The sequence below is a fragment of the Pseudophryne corroboree genome, chromosome 6 (assembly GCF_028390025.1).
Source record: "Pseudophryne corroboree isolate aPseCor3 chromosome 6, aPseCor3.hap2, whole genome shotgun sequence".
Taxonomy (NCBI): Eukaryota; Metazoa; Chordata; class Amphibia; order Anura; family Myobatrachidae; genus Pseudophryne; species Pseudophryne corroboree.
In genome coordinates this window covers 119,446,196-119,464,437 of record NC_086449.1, presented here as the reverse complement: position 1 = coordinate 119,464,437, position 18,242 = coordinate 119,446,196, and the positions used below count along the sequence as shown (strand labels likewise).

Below are 18,242 nucleotides of genomic sequence, written 5' to 3'. Positions count from 1 at the left end.
TGGTATATCCTCTGTGTACACTGTGTATAATGGGAATCTGGTATATCCTCTGTGCATAATAAGGGCCTGGTATATTCTCTGTGTATACTGTGTATAATAGGGGTCTGGTATATCCTCTGTGTACACTGTGTATAATAGGAATCTGGTATATCCTCTGTGTACACTGTGTGTAATGGGAATCTGGTATATCCTCTGTGTACACTGTGTATAATAGGGGTCTGGTATATCCTCTGTGTACACTGTGTGTAATGGGAATCTGGTATATCCTCTGTGTACACTGTGTATAATAGGGGTCTGGTATATCCTCTGTGTACACTGTGTATAATGGGAATCTGGTATATCCTCTGTGTACACTGTGTATAATAGGGGTCTGGTATATCCTCTGTGTATAATGGGAATCTGGTATATTCTCTGTGTACACTGTGTATAATGGGAATCTGGTATATCCTCTGTGCATAATAAGGGCCTGGTATATTCTCTGTGTACACTGTGTGTAATGGGAATCTGGTATATCCTCTGTGTACACTGTGTGTAATGGGAATCTGGTATATCCTCTGTGCATAATAAGGGCCTGGTATATTCTCTGTGTACACTGTGTATAATGGGAATATGGTATATCCTCTGTGCATAATAAGGGCCTAGTATATCCTCTGTGTACACTGTGTGTAATGGGAATCTGGTATATCCTCTGTGCATAATAAGGGCCTGGTATATTCTCTGTGTACACTGTGTATAATGGGAATCTGGTATATCCTCTGTGTACACTGTGTATAATGGGAATATGGTATATCCTCTGTGTACACTGTGTATAATGGGAATCTGGTATATCCTCTGTGCATAATAAGGGCCTGGTATATCCTCTGTGTACACTGTGTATAATGGGAATATGGTATATCTTCTGTATACACTGTGTACAATGGGAATATGGTATATCCTCTGTGTACACTGTATATAATGGGAGCCTGGTATATCCTCTGAATATAGTCAGCGGGAAATCTGCATTTTTACCGTTTATACCACCTGGCGCTGTTTGCGGCCCACACCCATTGATATCTTGGCATTACTGTCTTCAGCAGCTTTTCTCTCCTCTTTGTCTCCCAGAAAGGCGGTTTGTGTCTCTCTCAGGCCATGCGGCATGGATTAGTTCTCTTGAGGATTGTCCCAATGTGCACAAGGAGAGATTCCCACAGGACTTCTGGACAGAGGTACAGATATAAGTACAGTGGGTTCACACCTTTCAATATTATGTCCAAAGTACCCACAGAGGAATGATCAGGGGTCCACATGCTGACACGTGTATCCGGGTAACTTCCGGTATAGCAGTTCCCTTCCTGTAAGCTCTGATGGAGCCATTTATTTGTCGTGTTCTTTACTTCCAGAACTGTGTCCAGTAGGCTGCTTCTAGTAGGCCTTCATTAGAGCCTTGATTTCATTTGGCACAAGGGCACGTCAGGAGCTCTCAGTCTAGCTGGGCCTTTTGCAGTTAGATTCCTCATGGTTTCAATATAAATTTTTACCTGAACTGTTCTATGAAGTAATGACAGGGGTTTCATTTTAAATTGGTGTCTTAGGGGTACATTTACTAAGCAGTGATAAGAGCGGAAAAGTGAGCCAGTGGAGATATTTCCACATCAACCAATCAGCAGCTCTGTATCATTTTATAGTATGCAAATTATAGATGTTACTTCAGTGCTGATTGGTTGCCATGGGCAACTTCTCCACTGACTCACTTCTCCGCTCTTATCACTGCTTAGTAAATGTAGCCCTTAGTAAAGTTAAGGTCTCATCTTTTTCTGCTATGGAGCCAGATGTACGAAGTTCCAACCAACCAGCTCCTAACTGTCATTTTTCAAACCCAGCCTGTGACATGACAGTTAGGAGCTGATTGGCTGGTACTTTATCAGTGTGAAATGTAGTACTTTTCAAGGCTTAGTACATCTCCCCCATGGGGTCTTACCAACCGCAGCCTACTTGCTGTCACTGTTATTCCCAGCTTGCAGAGCAGCTTATTAGGTGGCTGTAGGTTGTCCTTCATTCTCTTTCTGTGCAAACGCTTACATTACTATTTTACAGGACTACCCAGGATATGGGTTGAGGGTATGGCAACTCACTATCTTGTAAGGCAAGTGGCAGGGAGGGAAGGCAGTTTGTCACTCACTGGGCCTGTACAAATAGAATAGGCGAATGTTCAGTATCATAGTCATTGATCGGACTTGGAGTCAAAGACAAGGTGCACAAGTGGCATGGAATGGGAAGAATGAGGGTCCTGCCCATGTGATCTTACATGGTAAGGGTGAATAGTTGGTGGGTGATCTTACATGGTAAGGGTGAATAGTTGGTGGGTGATCTTACATGGTAAGGGTAAGGGTGAGGAGGTTACACAGTAGTAGAGTGGGGAGATGGGGAGTGCGAGAATAAGATTCATGTGGCACCAGTAGTGAGTGAGGGCCTGATACATGTCGGAATGCCGGCGTTAGCAGTGTCGGGATTCTGCTGTTGGTATCCTGACTGCCGGTATCCCGAACTGATCCCTACTAGGGATATTACAGAGGTGGAAATGGCAGGAGAGAGATTTTGCGGGAAGGAAAGGGTAGTAATCGAGGATAACGCCCAGACAGCAGACTTTATTCGCTGCATTGAGGGAGATAATGGCACCAGGGTAGCGGGGAAAATAATGAGTTCGCTTTTAGTAATTATCAAGTTGGTGATAACAAATGTCACATTTTTTCCATTGTCGCATCTATAAGCCAGAGCGTCTTTTTATGGGGCCATTGCTATATACCTCTGTATTGTAGGATGCCATTCACACAACAATATTACATAGGTCTAGGCCTGTATTTGGGATGCATTTTTGTAGGCCAACTTTATATGAGACCCTCTTACACAGAGTTAGAACTCGGAGTATGACTGAGACTGTAGGTAACAAATGGGCATTTAGAGTAAATTGCATGGAACCACTAGGAAAGGAAACCTAGTCATTTCTTAATTCCTTGTTGATATGATGGACTCGTACGTACTAGCTTGGCGGATATTTATATATACAAATGTTTATCCCACTGTGTCTTCATATTCATGGCTAGTATGTGGCACAGCGTGTGCTTTAACCTGCTCCTGTAACATCTGCAGTTTGCATGGACCCGTAAAGGATTCATGAGGACGCGGTGGCTGATACACAACCGGTATGTATGTCGCAGTGCCCTGCTAATGGCTTTCTGCTAATGACACATGCTGCTGTAATACATGCAGGTAATCACAGCCAGACCCTCCCCACTCTGTGGCTCAGATCAGTGTGATTGTGCTGCAGCAGGTTGGCAATCACTGTGATAAATGTGTTTGTATTTGACTCATATCTCCAATAATGAGCAACCCTTGATCCTAATACTTCCTTGAGCTTGATGCACTGCAGTCATGTCTACTCCTTCCAGTGTACGAGTCAGAGCTTCCCTGGTGCCAATTAATCCTGCCCTATGTACAGGGGAAGGGGGGTGGAAGGTACAGTAATCAGAATGTTACTTAGAAGGGGATAGAGTTGTATAAGTAGGGTTTATTTTCATCTGGGTTTTTTTAGGTAATATTTTACATTATATCTATAATTATATAATTTAGTAGATTTACCAAACGATGACTCCTGGACAAAACATTTCTCTAATACAGGTGTATATTGTCTTCTTATTCCTATGAGACACGTGCCGTTCTTAAAGTAATATGCCAGTAATATGTCAGCATGTAAGGTAATGTACTGGCTGGAACTGAATTCAGCAAAAAGATGTTTAAAATCAAAGGAATATAAAGGGGCTGGTTCTGAGTTAGGAGTAAAGCAAAAAAAAAAAAATAGCGCTCATACCTCCTAACTGTCAGGTTTTTTGGGGAATGTCCTGCCGCCCCACCTGCAGGCCGCAGTGTCCCACAGGAGGGTGGGGGAGCAGTGGATAAATAGATGCTGTGCACATCTGCACAGTATGGGGAGAGTCTCTGTGGGCAACCTGGCATGTCTGGGAGTGCTGGGCATGCCCCCAGATCACTAGCTTATATATATTGGGTGCAAGTTGTGCGGTGCATATGGGCCCCTGGGTCCAAGGGGGCCCACACCCTGCACCCATTTACTTATACTCACTCAATAGAGATGACCCTGGGAATGTGGTGCGGGTGCCATGTTCCTGGAGATCTGCACATGCGCAGTAGTCTACTGTGCCGCCAGAGAAGGTGGCCCAATCAGAGACTGCGCACAGGCCCCCTCTTTTCTCAAAGCGCCTCTGCACTAGAGCGATGATAATGGGTAGCGTGCCATGCCCCCCCCCTCCCACACACACACACACACACACACACACACACACACACACGCACACCACCATCACCAGCACTAACTGTACCATTCTCCGTGTTCTGCTATTTTTAAGGATGTTTGACCTTGTGAATCTTCACTTCTTCCATGATGCCTCAAATCTTGTGTCCTGTGACTCCTCTCCATCCGTGTACAGCTCCAATCGCAGAAGAGCGTTATACCATGTGCTGGCCAGGTACCAGATATTGTCTACTATAAGATGTACCAGAGATCTCCACAGTTATGAGCTCGCTCTCGTGTCAGTGGTATGGATATGGGAAAGATCACTTATGTTGAGGGAATTGGATGTGGCAATCTGCCTTCTTTTAGTTGTGATCACACTCTGAGAATCTCACTGTAAATTGATTATATAAAACATTAGTTAGGAGGAAAAGGACCATTGCTGACATCTGGGTTTATCATTCCTACCCCATAATCCCCTTCCTTCTAGCTTTGCTTTCAGTATGCGACATCACACATGTTTGTATTAATTCTCTTCTTCCCCAGGTTACAGGATGACTCTGATGCTCCGTTTTTCCTGTTTGGAGATTTTAATTTTCGTTTGGATTTGAAAAGCCTCATCCAGGTGTGAATATCATGAATGGAAGTGACTGCAATGGTTGCCCACTGTGCTATATATACTATGTGATAGAACACTGTTTTGCTTGTTTCAGGCTCAGGGCTGGCCCCCAAGTGTCACCGGTGAGTCAGATGGACAGATCGTTGCATATGAGCAGGATGGAGAGGTTAGACTTTTCCTGTCGCTATTATTCTAATCACTACTTTCACTGTCACCCTAACTTCCAAAGCTCTCTGATCATCTAAACATGTCATGTGACCTGTTATTATGTTTACTAATATTTATACTCATAGGGGCTGATGTAGAGAGAGTCCAAAATGGGCACAATTTATGATTTAAAAGAATGCACACAAACCTAGCATAAACCCACCTATTTGGAGATCGGTGCTAAACTAAATATGTATACAGCTCCATAACGGCAGCATAACCACACACACACACACACACACACACACACACACACACACACACACACACACGCTACCACACGTTCACAAAACAATAAATATGTACCTGGACATATCAGCATTAGTGATGCCTTTGCAATCGTCCAATCGTAAGCAATTCATTATTATCCACTATTTGTACCACCTGCAAATGTATACTGCTGGTTGCAGGTCTGTACCTGTTCTCAATTCTGTGTATATACTCTAAATGCATTCAGCGTTTAGAATGCCCTTTCCCTCTCCCGTCCCTCCTCTGTTAGCTTAAGCGGGTATACGTACCAGAATCACGTTTTCTGCGCCTTATGCAAATTAGACTATGCAAACTGGTATAGTGCTCACTCTCGACAGTTTGTTTTACACCTTTCCATTTTTCACCTCTTTTTCAGTTCTTTTTCCTTCACTCCTTTATTTACTTTCTGTTCCTTTAGTCACATGCCTATCCTTCCTTCACTCCCTTACTTGCCTTTCCCGTCCTCCACCTCACTTGTTTTCCTGTCCTTCACCCTCTGACCCCCATCCTCTTACTTAATTTAATTTTCCCCTCTCGTTTACTTCATTCCTTTACCTACCTACCTACCTTCCTTCCTTCCTTCCTTCCTTCCTTCCTTCCTTCCTTCCTTCCTTCCTTCCTTCCTTCCTTCCTTCCTTCCTTCCTCCCTCCCTCTCTCTCTCTCTCTCTCTCTCTCTCTCTCCCTCCCTCTCTCCCTTTCCTTTCCTTCCCTTCCTCCCTCCCTCCCTCTCTTTCCTTTCCTTCCCTTATTTCATTTTCCATTCTCCCTTCCTTCACTCCATTAAGACTCTCCCCTCCTTTACTCACTCACTCACTCACTCACTCACTCACTCACTCACTCACATACATTCGCATCCTTCTCCCATTTCCTTCATTCTGATACCTGCCTTCCTTTTCAGTACTCCCTTGCCTGCCTTTATTTACAACTTGCCATGCTTGTACTTCCTTCACCTTATATCCAACCCTCCCTTTCTTGACTCCCTTCCCACCTTCCCTTCCTACACTCACTTTCCTAATTGCTTTCACTTACTGCACTCTTTCAGCTACTTTCATTCACTCCTCCTCCTGCCATAGCTATTTCCAGATCCTTAGTTGTTTTCCCATATATCATTCAGTTACTTCCTTTCCTCTTTCCTCCCTCGCTCTTAATAGCTTCTCTGAGTTTCTCTTACACTCTTATCTCACTCAGAGATCTTTCTTTGACTTGCCTCTCAATCCTGCACCTGTTAGCCCATTTGTTACTCAGCCCTTCCCATTTGCTTCCCTCATACATGTGTTTTTTCGCCATGTCTCACCCACTACTCATGTCTGCCATCTTGGCCTCTACCATTCTACTCAGGTTCAACTAGTCATGAAGATTAAGATGTTTGAACATCAGAACGCAAAGATTTTTCAGGATGACAGTGTACATATGGTGAGAAATAATGTCGACCTTTCATTAGTCAATCTTTTGTACCTGTCGACCTAATGCATGTTGACCATATGGGCTCGACCTATTGACTGTTTATCTAGACAGTGTAGATCTTCTATACCACACCCAAAAATGACTATGAACTATATATAAATCTATATCTATTTCAATATACATTTTATACCATGCCAGACTAGGAGACCTATGTACTCTTGAAAGTTTATAAAAAAATAATTACGTAATATAGTTACTTTATCACTAAATTCGTCTTCTGCATAATATCCTAGGCATAAGGATAACTGGTTTCCCGTGTCGTCTATAACTTGATACTAAGCTGTCCATGCATGCATTTAGCTGCACTGGACCTATACCAACTTTGGTCACTGGAGTAAATTTACTAAAGCCTCTAAAACAGATAATTGGTGATGTTGCCCATAGCAACCATTCAGATGCTGTCTATCATTTTCTATAAGGCAATAGAGAAATAATACACAGCATCTGATTGGTTGCTACGGGCAACATCAACAATTCTCTGTTTTAAAAGCTTTAGTAAATTTACCCCTCTGTGTATGGCCAGATTTGACAGACCTGGTTGCTCAGCCTTCAGACCTACGCCCAGATTTATCAAGCCTTGGAGAGTGATAAATTGCATGGTGATAAAGTACCAATCAATCTGTTCCCAACTGTTATTTTTCAAACACAGCCTCTAACATATGACAGTTAGGAGCTGATTGGCTGGTACTTTATCACCGTACTATTTATCACTCTCCAAGGATTGATAAATGGGGGCCTTAATGGCTTCATTCTGGGTTGAAGACAGATACTGTCAGATCGACCGTTCTCTGAAGCTCGACATGGACAAAACTGAACTCATCTTTCCCCCAGCCAGAGTAACACCCCCTACCAAAATCTCTATCACTGTTGACAACACCATCATCTCCCCCGTTCCCCAACTCCGCTGCTTGATCGTCACTCTTGTGTCCTCCCTCTCCTTTGCACCCCACATCCAAGCTCTGGTGCAATACTGTCGGTTCCAGCTACGCAACATTGCTCGCATCAGGCCATTTCTCTCCCAAAGTGCAACTAAACTAATCCACTCACTTGTCATCTCATGGCTCGACTACTGCAACGTTCACCTCATTGGCCTCACTTGCTCCCATCTTGCTCCCCTCCAATCTGTCCTCAACTCCGCAGCTAGGCTTATCTTCCTCTTCCGCCGCTCCACTTCTGCCACTCCCCTTCGACAAAATCTGCACTGGCTCCCATTCCCCTGCAGAATCCTCTTCAAACTCCTCACCCTCACATACAAGGCCATCTCTAATTCCACTGCTCCCTACATCTCCAACCTCCTCTCCCTTCATACTCCCTCCCGCCCCTTACGGTCAGCCAGCACTTCTCCTCTGCCCTGGTCTCTGCTTCCCATGCTCGAGTTCCAGATTTTGCCCGCGCTGCACACCTTCAGTGGAACGCGCTCCCCCACTCCATTGGACTCTCCCCAACCTTGCAAAGCTTCAAGCGGGCACTGAAAACCCACCTATTCATCAAAGCGTACCCTTCCGATGCATAACCTAGTCCTGAGGCTGCTCCTCCAATAATAAAAATTGAGGTGCTCTTCTGACTGCATTTAACTTATTCCAGGCCAAATGATTATCGTATTGACAATCGTAGTGGACCTCCATACACCTTGTTAGGTGAACAATTTTATCTAATACAGCCACATTGTTGGGCTAAATCACAGCATGCAGGGTCAGCATTACAGAAGTGACTCTGTCAAGATATCCTCAAGAATCTCGCAAGGTGTAAAGCCCAACAGGTGATAAAGATGGGGTATCTTATGGCAGCCGATGAGACTCTAGTATGACATGCTGCTCAAGAAGCCTTCGTCTGTCCATGGTAGCTATCTGAGACACTTTATTTGTGTATTTCTGTGCATGAGTAATTACCATTTATATATTATTTCTCCATGAAAGTGCAGCTGACACTGAAATACATTAATGATAGCAATTGTGTTAGCTAAACCAATATTAATGAGAACACAGCCTGTCTACTCATTTGGAACCAGTTACTGAGGGAAAACATGTATCCAATATGTCTATGGTCCTAATTATAAGGTAGACTACAAATGTAAAACATCTAATAAGTATGTATTTATGAAAGAATGATTGATAGATTACATTGTCGTCTTGTAGATACTGTACTGCCACTGTACCCATGCACGTTTCTCCCTAGCTGCTCAGATTTGACCATGAACCAATCCCCTTCTTGAATGAACTGACAGAGGTCCAGATCTCCTTTCCTCCCACGTAAGATAAGCAGTCAGGCCGGTTAGTCATACCAGGTGATGTTACATACAGATTATTGTCATTAAGACTTTGCTGTGTGTGTTCCCAGTTACCCGTTCAGTGAAAATGTGATGAAACCCTCAGAGTTCATGGGTACACGATGCCCAGCATGGTGTGACCGGGTCTTCATGTCTCACACTGCTAGAGGCCTCCTGCAGAAGGTCAGGAATCTCTCAGTCACCTCTGTTTTTCTTCTTTCTCTTGATATCACCACATCTCTACCTCTATGATCTCCACATCATTGTTCTGTCCTCCACAGGGTAAAGATGGAGAAGACTGTGTTCAGTATGGGCGGACTGGAGGAGATGTCTGTATGGGGGATCACAAGGTGAGGTTCAGGAACTGTTCCTAGACTCATATCTATATTTTGTCTGCCACACACTAAGGGGTCTTGTTTCTTTCATCTAGCCTGTGTTCCTCTACTTCAAAATGGAGTCGCAATTAGAACAGCCTGAAGATTGACAGGTAATATGTTACAGTCCTTGCTGCATGCTATTATGAGAAAAAGTTCTTCACTATGATGTCTATGTACTTAAGGGGGGTACACACGGAGAGATCTGTGCTTAATGTCTAAGAAATCTGCCCCATAGCGATAGCTATGCACGGCCCCATGCGTCGCTATCGCCAGTGCTAGATTGGCCTGCACAATCTAGTACATCGCTCGTTTCACTGCTGGGTGAAGTGAGCGTTTCTCCTTCGTCCCATCCCCCTCGCTCAGCACACATCACCCTGTGTGCTGAGTGGGGGGAGAGATGTGTGCTGAGCGGACTGTGCTAGATCGCTCAGCACACATCTCCACGTGTGTACCCCCCTTAAACCTTGGAGAGAGATAAAGTGGTTGGAGATAAAGTACCAGCCAATCAGCTCCTAACTGACATGTTACAGGTTGTGGGGCAGATTTAACAATGAGTGATATTCTTCTTATCACTTTTACGAATGAAAAATGATGCTCCAGCCAATCAGTGCCTGTCATGTGTTTGAAAAATGACAATTAGGAGCTGGTTGGCTAGAACACAATTTATCATTCGTTACGAGTGATTAAGAAGAATATCACTCATTGTTAAATCGGCCCCTGTGTATGAAAAATGACAGGAGCTTGTTGGCTGGTACTTTATCTATGTCCACTTTATCTCTCTCCAAGGCTTAGTACATAGACCCCTAAGTCATGTACCGTATCCACCCTAACCCTGAGATAATGTCCATCAAAATGTGACTGAATACCCCCTTATATGTTGTTATGAAGCTTGTTTTTATGTAGTCTGACTGAATCCTAATATGAGACACTGACCCCCCACAACGGAACTGACTGCAAGACAAAAGGGTAAATTTACTATAGCTTCCAAAACAGAGAATTGGTGATGTTGCCCATAGCAACCAATCAAATGCTGTCTATCATTTTCTAAAAGGCAATAGAGAAATGATAGCTTCTGATTGGTTGCCGTGACAACATCACCAATTCTCTGTTTTAGAATCTGTAGTAAATTTACCCCAAAGGGGTATATTCAATTGAAGTCGGATCCATTCCGACATTGATTTGTCGGAATGGCTCCAGCCTGGACTATTCAAAGCAATCTCAATTCGACTTTAAAAAAAGTTGAATTGAGATGTAGGAGGTGAAATGCGGGCAGAGGGGGAGAGCAGCAACGGAGGAGACGGGGGAGGGGAGACGGGGGAGAGCCGCGGACAGACGGGGGAGCACAGCTCTACAGCAGCGGGCAGCGTAGCCGGAGGATGTCACAGCCGCCGCTCACTGCAGCGTCCACCCGGCTCCAGCAAGCGAGGTGCCGCTTGCTGGAGCAGGGCAGACGTTGCTGTGAGCGGCGGCTGTGACATCCTCCAGCTATGCTGCCCGCTGCTGTAGCGCTGCTCTCCCCCATCTGCCCCCACCATCTCCTCCTCGTCTCCTCTGGCGCTGCTCTTCCACTCTGCCCGCGGCTCTGCCGTCTCCTCCGACGCTGCTCTTCCCCTCTGCCCGCGGCTCTTCCCCGGTCTGTGCTCCTGCATCTCACTTCGACTTTTTTTAAAGTCGAATTGAGATGGTGGAAAAGGGGTTTTGGCCCCGTTTTCGACACAAGCACGCGGATTTGCAGCTATTCCGAGGATCCACGTGCTCGACTTGTTGAATAATTTTGGGTTATATTGAATAGGTCGGAACTCCTTCCGACCTAAAAAATTTCGAAAACTGACGTCTTTTCGATAGACGGCAGCTTTCGACTTCAATTGAATATACCCCAAAGTATCCATCCTGCTCTACCAATGGGCTGAGTGAATCCTACTGTAAGTATGAGAGACTGACTGCACCCTAACTAATAACCACGACCACCACAGGGTTACTATCTGTATTTGAAAAATTATTATTCAGGATGCCTTAACCGAGACGTGATAGGATTGCCCTCACCAACAAATAAATGAACATTACTATTTTATCTCCAACAGGTGAACTCTGTGTGCATGGACCTTACTACCAACAGACAAGACAAGGACTTATATATATTATATATATATAATCAGCCATTTATAGAATTGTCTGTTCCTAAAAAAAAAAAGTGTGTTTTCTGATTGTAAGCTCTGCAGACATCTGTTACAAATGTATTTTTTTTCTGTTTCAATTTTAATATTTTATTTGAAATATTGTTTAGAATGCAATTTGTATAAATTGCTGTTATTGTACATAGCGTGTAGTGTGTTTGTTGTGTTCTATACAGCTACACAACAGCAGTAATAGGCATATATATTCAAACACGCTGCTGAAGACGGTAATAGCCGAGTGTTGTACTCTGGGTGCGGTGTAGCGATAGGTTTCTAGTCAGTGACAAATGGGCTGACTGAGTGCTTCTTAATCTGCTGTCAGGCCCAGAGTTTGCTTTTCCCACAAAGTACAACAGCGGCAAGGATTGAAGAACATACATATGGCAAAAACCACCATAATGTGTGTATCTGCCACAAAACCTAGCAGCAATCGTTATCTACTATTCAAACGAACATGAACGCTAGTTAGGCTTCACATATTCAGTAGGCTAAATAGGAAGACAGGCGCACAGACTGCAATAACAACACATAAAAACAAATTGCTCAATGAGATACTTCAAGTGTACCCAACCCTAGTTTTCAGGCACAACATACTGTACTCCTTTTACACTAAAGTCCCGGGTCTGTCCCAAGATTTGGAACACAGTTCCAAACCAGGTCAGACCCGGGACAGTCCCTTTCACACTGCGGCACTGGCCAGGGTTATTCCAGGGTCGGCGACATTCTCATTGCACACGGATGCAGTGGCGTTACTTGGAGATGACATAATTTTCTTGCGCTGGGAAAGCGTCTCTCTCAAAGCTGTGAACGGGTCCTGTGTCAGACGACCTGGGTTACTCGTTTAAACTGCTGTTCATCCGGGCCCTTGGCAGGTAAAACCCTGCTAGCTACAAGATGCAATATCCTGGGATTTAGATGTCAGTGGAAAAGAGATATTAGCAATACAATGGTATTAGGCAGGGGCGGATTGGCCATAGAATTCACTAGGCAGATTCCTGGTAGGCCGACGTGTATGCGGGTCCTGTTTTGTGTATTGTCATGTGGCCCCGGCCCCCACATGACAGGCACCCACCACACTCAGTACACTGCATTGTCCCCATTCATTCTGCTATTTCATCTCTGCAGTACAGCAACTCTGCCATCCAATGTGCTGTCCATGTCGGTCCACTTCTACTACATTTTACAGGGCCACTTTTAGTTCCCAATCCGACCCTGCTGTTCTCAATCCGACCCTGCTGTTCTCAATCCGACCCTGCCGTGCAGTACAAGACGCCCTATGAGGAAGGACCCCTTCAACAGGCCACACCCCCATTAGGACCGCTTCCATAAATTTCCCAGGCTGGTTTTCCATCCCAATCAGCAGATGGTGTTAGGTGCATAGACAAATATGGGGCAATGCAGTTTTCGGCAATGTGCTGCCACAATGCTCAGCTGCGCACACTATCACTTATTACTGTAAGCAATATTTGGTATTTTTCCTGCGCAGTTCTATTGGGTGAGAGGAGAAGTGAGGAAGAAACATTATTGCAGAGTGCTTTCAATACTGTTGCAAAGGCACATGGTGGGGTATTGAATTGCCTCTATATACTGGACAACAATGTGAATAGTGAAGGAAAATAGAAAATAATCCAGAAGTGTCCTCATACACCAATCTTCAGTACACCATACAGTGAGAGATATGGACTTGGAGCACCCCAAAGAGCTGTTTGGCGCGACTGCAGCCATGATGTATGAGGACACATCTGTAAATAAGTAGTAATTTGGACCCGTGTGGGAAGATTGGGTGTGAAAACTTGTATGAAACCTATTTTTAAAGTTTAATTTAAGTATCGATATACATAATATGGTAGTGTTTCGGTGTTCCAATACATTCTGTCAGATTGTACCAATATCTTAAGCGGTTTAGCAGTGACTGGGGTGTGGGCTCTGGTGATATAGATAGGGAAGGGTAATAGTGGGTGAACCAGTAGCGGCTCTTGCCATGGGCAAGCAGGCTTTTTGCCCGCGCCACTACCCTGAGGGCGCCGCCGTGGCAAAAGTCGCTACTAATCCTCCCTCCCTCCCCGCTCCACGGCTGCAGCGAGCGCCGTGTGCGCCCGCTGCAGCCGGCGTCGCTGACTCACGCTAGAGGTCAAAATTGACCCCTAGTGTCAGTGCGGCGCTGCTATGGTAGAGACGTCATGAAGTCTCTCCCATAGAGAGGAGCCGGCGCCCGGAGACAGCAGAAGCAGCGGTCTGGAAGCAGGAGCGAGGCAGGTAAATATTGTGATTTTTCTTTTAGGGTTTCAAAGCAGCGCTACTACTGGGGGCACATACAGGGGGCACAGCTACAAGGGGCACATACAGGGGGCTCAGCTACAAGGGGCACTACTACTGGGGGCACATACAGGGGGCTCAGCTACAAGGGGCACAACTACAGGGGGCACATACAGGGGGCTCAGCTACAAGGGGCACAACTACAGGGGGCACATACTGGGGCACTGCTACAAGGGGAACAGCTACTGGGGGCAAATCAACTGAGGGCACAGCTACAGGGGGCACTACTACAAGGGACACTGCTACAAGGAGCACAGTTACAGGGGGCACAACTGCTAGGGGCACTGCTACAGGGGGCAAATTAACTGGGGGCACAGCTACTGGGGGCAAATCTACAGGGGGCACAAGTACTGGGGGCACAACTACAGTGGGCACATACTAAGGGCACTGCTACAGGGGGAATAGCTACAGGGGCCAAATCTACTGGGGGCAAATCAACTGAGGGCACAGCTACAGGGGGCACTACTACAAGGGACACTACTACAAGGAGCACAGTTACAGGGGGCACAACTACTAGGGGCACTGCTACAGGGGGCAAATTAACTGGGGGCACAGCTGCTGGGGGCACAGCTACTGGGGGCACAACTACAGGGGGCACATACTGAGGGCACTGCTACAGGGGGAACAGCTACAGGGGCCAAATCTACTGGGGGCAAATCAACTGGTGGGCACAACTACTTGGGGCAAATCTGGGGGCACAGCTACTGGGGGCATAATTGTGGCCACGACCCTCCCCTATGAAGCCACGCCCCTGTTTTGCCGCGGTGGGGGGGGGGGGTGCGCCAGTGGAAACTTTCACACTGGGCGCCACAATGTGTAGAACCGGCCCTGGGTGAACCGCAGGTAATGGTTGGAATAAACGAGGGGATAATTGGAATTCAGCTCTTTTCTACTTAAGTATAGAGTCGGTGTTACATTTGTTGAAATACAATTATAGTGCAGTGAATATAATATATAGTGATAATTTGCAGGAGAAATGTAAATATGCAGTGGGTGAGTGCAAAGCCCCCTACACACTGGGCGATGCAATCGACCAACTCTATATCGCCCTACGATACTATTGATGGTCGATTTTGCCTACACACTGGACGATATCAATGGTCAATTTGGACGATATGAGAGTACATTACATTTACATTGTTCAAATTGACTTGCATGTTTAAACGACGATAGATCAACGATGAACGATTGCGGGGCCGCACATCGTTCATCGATGCATACACACTGGGCAATATAGACGATTTATCGTTCATTACTGAATGAAATCATTCATATTGGCCATACACATTGCCCACTTTAGTGTTAATAAGAAGCATTATGAAGGAAAATAGAAGCTTTAAATGGTATGAATTGCAGAAAAATAGGACTGGTTTTAATCAGCTACCGAACCTGTGTAATTACGGAGTGTCCTGGTTTAAAGGGATAGTTTGGTACAGTGACGTGTGGTGAGGTGAGGCAGAGCCTTTCCTGTCATACTAACGTATCAGCCAGAGTATATGAAGAATACAAAGAATTTATTAGAAATATCTTTTTTGTATTATTGTAATCATTTTTATAGTCAAAACTCTGAAGTAAAATGTCTCCCCTGTCTATCTTTTCCGCACATCTCTAATCAAAACTCGACAAATTCCCAGCAGTATATACTGCTGCACCTGTGTATAATGCCCACATTAACCCTATGTCTTCTTATATATTGTGTGAAAATCTGGCTCTTGTACTAGCCAGTGCCTCCTGAGCCATTTACCTCACCGCACGTCCCAGGTATAGTAAGTAACCTATATAGAATAGAAGTACTAGTGCCAATTGGATTACCCCAAAAGTTACTCTAAAAGTCCACTATGTTGCACATCTACATCATTCCAATTGCATCTAGAAGGACTGAAAGCTCATGGGCCCTACACTCTGGCAGATCCGCCGCCAAGCTGCCTGACGGCGGATACAGCCGACGGGCGACCTGGCGGCGGGGGGGGGGGGGGGGAGGTGATGGGGGAGTGAAGTTTCTTCACTCCTCCCGTCACCCGGCTCCATAGCAATGTAGGCAAATATGGACAATCTCGTCCATATTGGCCTGCATGTATAAGCGACGGGGCACCAAAGATTAACGAGCGCGGGGCTGCGCATCGTTCATTGTTGGTGCCTACACACTGCACAATATGAACGAGTTCTCGTTCATTAATGAACGAGAACGTTCATATCGTGCATGTTATTTGCCAGTGTGTAGGGTCCTTTAGACCCAAGCATGGCAGGAAGGTCATAAACAACTGTTCTGCTATCAAACTTTATAACTCTTGACTCCTAACACCTTCTATGCTGGCACACATTGAAAGAAGACGGAAGATATTCGCAGCTCGTAAATGTTTAATATGCCCTTCTTGTTTGTGCCCTAAACCATACTTGCCTACTTTTGAAAAAGCATTTCAGGGAGATGTGAAAGTAACACCTATCAGTGTGGACGTGTACTGCTGCCTCTGAGAGGCGTGTCATAGAAATGACTTACATCCAAATGTTAATGAGCTCCAAAGTTAGGAAGATCTAATTGTTGAAGAAAAGACTCTTATATTTTGCAGAATTTGTTCATGTATTGTGCTTTACAAGAGGTTCCATATACTGTAAGTGGCCACAAGAAACTTTATTTAAAATATACGTAGCCATAGGGATCATTGTGTCTTATAACCAATGCAGGGAAATGGCACTGATGTTCCCATTTGCATGTATGTATCTGTGATTTATTTTTTATCCCCAAGAATGTAACAGCTGCACAATGGGGTTAAGGTGCAATCAGGGAGATTCATGGACTATTCAGGGAGTCAGGGAGATTGCTTCTATTCCAGGGAGTCTCCTGCAGAATGAGGGAGTGTAGGCAAGTATGCCCTAACCCCAGCTTAGTAGAATGAGGATAAATAAAAAATGTCTGGAAGCTGGAATATGCAGCGGGCTGCTCTCGAACACCTCCCGGTAACTCATGTACCAAGCATGGAACACTGTAGGTGGTTGTGCTAGATGGTATGTTCAAAACCTATGAAACCCAATTATCTACAACACACAGAATCCACATCACATCTGTAACAGCAATAAAACAAGCAGTTTAGAACACCCCGGAAGGCGGAAGCCATGTTTGTATTGCTGCTTTCACATCGCAAACCCTGCTTTTAAAACGTTTCTTAAAGCGGGTCTTAAAACGGGTCTGAGCAGTTAAACCCCCTTCATATCGCATGTTGTAACCAGTATATTACCGTTTCATTACCATTTTGGTACCTTTCACACTGAAGCCGTTTCACCCATAGAAAACAGTGGTTGTCATTGCAAATGGACTTTTCTGGCCCACACATTATTAATAATTATTAATAATTTGGCTAGTCGTACGATGGAACCCAGCAGCTTCAAGCATCTTTACCATGTTTTTGTAGATTACTGCATCTTTCACTGTCCCAGTGATTTGTCTAGCAATTTCTTCATCCCCTCTGATCCTAAGCAGCTCCCTTACCTCCTCATCACTCCAATTTGCAATTTTAAACTGTATTCTGTATAATAAAACGCTCCCTTCACTCTCATGTGTTTCCTCCAGTTTATTTCCTGCTTCTGCCTGGTGGCATCACGCATGGAGACAGCCTATCACCTTCTGTGGCTTGGAAATACCGTTTCTGAGCCTTTCACACTGCACAATGAAACGGGTCTGAACCGTGTAGGACCCTGCTTTTCAACCGTTTCAAAATACCAGTATTTTGAAAACGGTAAATTCAAGGTGGCCCTTTCACACCGCAGCTAGAACCATTTTGGAAGGCTTAAAAATCGGCAATTTACTGTTTTAAAGCTGCGGTGTGAAAGGGGTATAACTTGGGCACATGAAATACTTGTTTAGAAATGTAAGAAAACATGTTTCACTAAATTGCCTATCAACTGGGAGCAGGGTGCACTATTACATTTGTAATAATGGGGTGGGAATTGGAAAGCTTCTACATCAGACCCCTGGTGTCCTAGGAATTAAAAAAAAATAATTTTAGGATATTGTTACCATTTAATAAAATAATAATAGCCTTAAAACTTTTAGATATTGACTGATTCAGGTGTGCTTATAGACAGCAGCAGCTATGCCTGCATATGGTAATACAGCAGGAGGTGTCTGGTATAAGTAGATGCCTCCTGCATGCGTGTTTGATCTACCTCTGCGACATAATTAGCTGGCTGAGTAACCCTGGAGGTTACGCAGACCGGCCACCACAGCTCAATCTCTGAGGTCAGGGAATGCAAGACTGAGACCTTGGCCACGGCACTGCCACAAAACAGAGG

General features: G+C 44.9%; 1 protein-coding gene across 4 annotated transcripts in view; it reads left to right on the top strand.

Moving 5' to 3' along the window:
- The window catches only part of LOC134936628 (inositol polyphosphate-5-phosphatase A-like), a 157,303-nt gene extending 145,523 nt beyond the window's left edge, over positions 1 to 11,780 (top strand). For all 4 annotated transcript variants that reach the window (XM_063931763.1, XM_063931761.1, XM_063931760.1 and 1 more), the window contains 11 exons: positions 1,102 to 1,205; positions 3,127 to 3,179; positions 4,398 to 4,517; positions 4,829 to 4,907; positions 4,996 to 5,067; positions 6,697 to 6,771; positions 8,998 to 9,071; positions 9,160 to 9,271; positions 9,370 to 9,438; positions 9,519 to 9,575; positions 11,547 to 11,780. In XM_063931763.1, coding sequence (XP_063787833.1) covers positions 1,102 to 1,205; positions 3,127 to 3,179; positions 4,398 to 4,517; positions 4,829 to 4,907; positions 4,996 to 5,067; positions 6,697 to 6,771; positions 8,998 to 9,071; positions 9,160 to 9,271; positions 9,370 to 9,438; positions 9,519 to 9,572 — 812 coding nt within the window. In that variant the 3' untranslated portion in view covers positions 9,573 to 9,575; positions 11,547 to 11,780. The remainder of the gene's footprint in view (positions 1 to 1,101; positions 1,206 to 3,126; positions 3,180 to 4,397; positions 4,518 to 4,828; positions 4,908 to 4,995; positions 5,068 to 6,696; positions 6,772 to 8,997; positions 9,072 to 9,159; positions 9,272 to 9,369; positions 9,439 to 9,518; positions 9,576 to 11,546) is intronic.
- Positions 11,781 to 18,242: the final 6,462 nt, after the last annotated feature.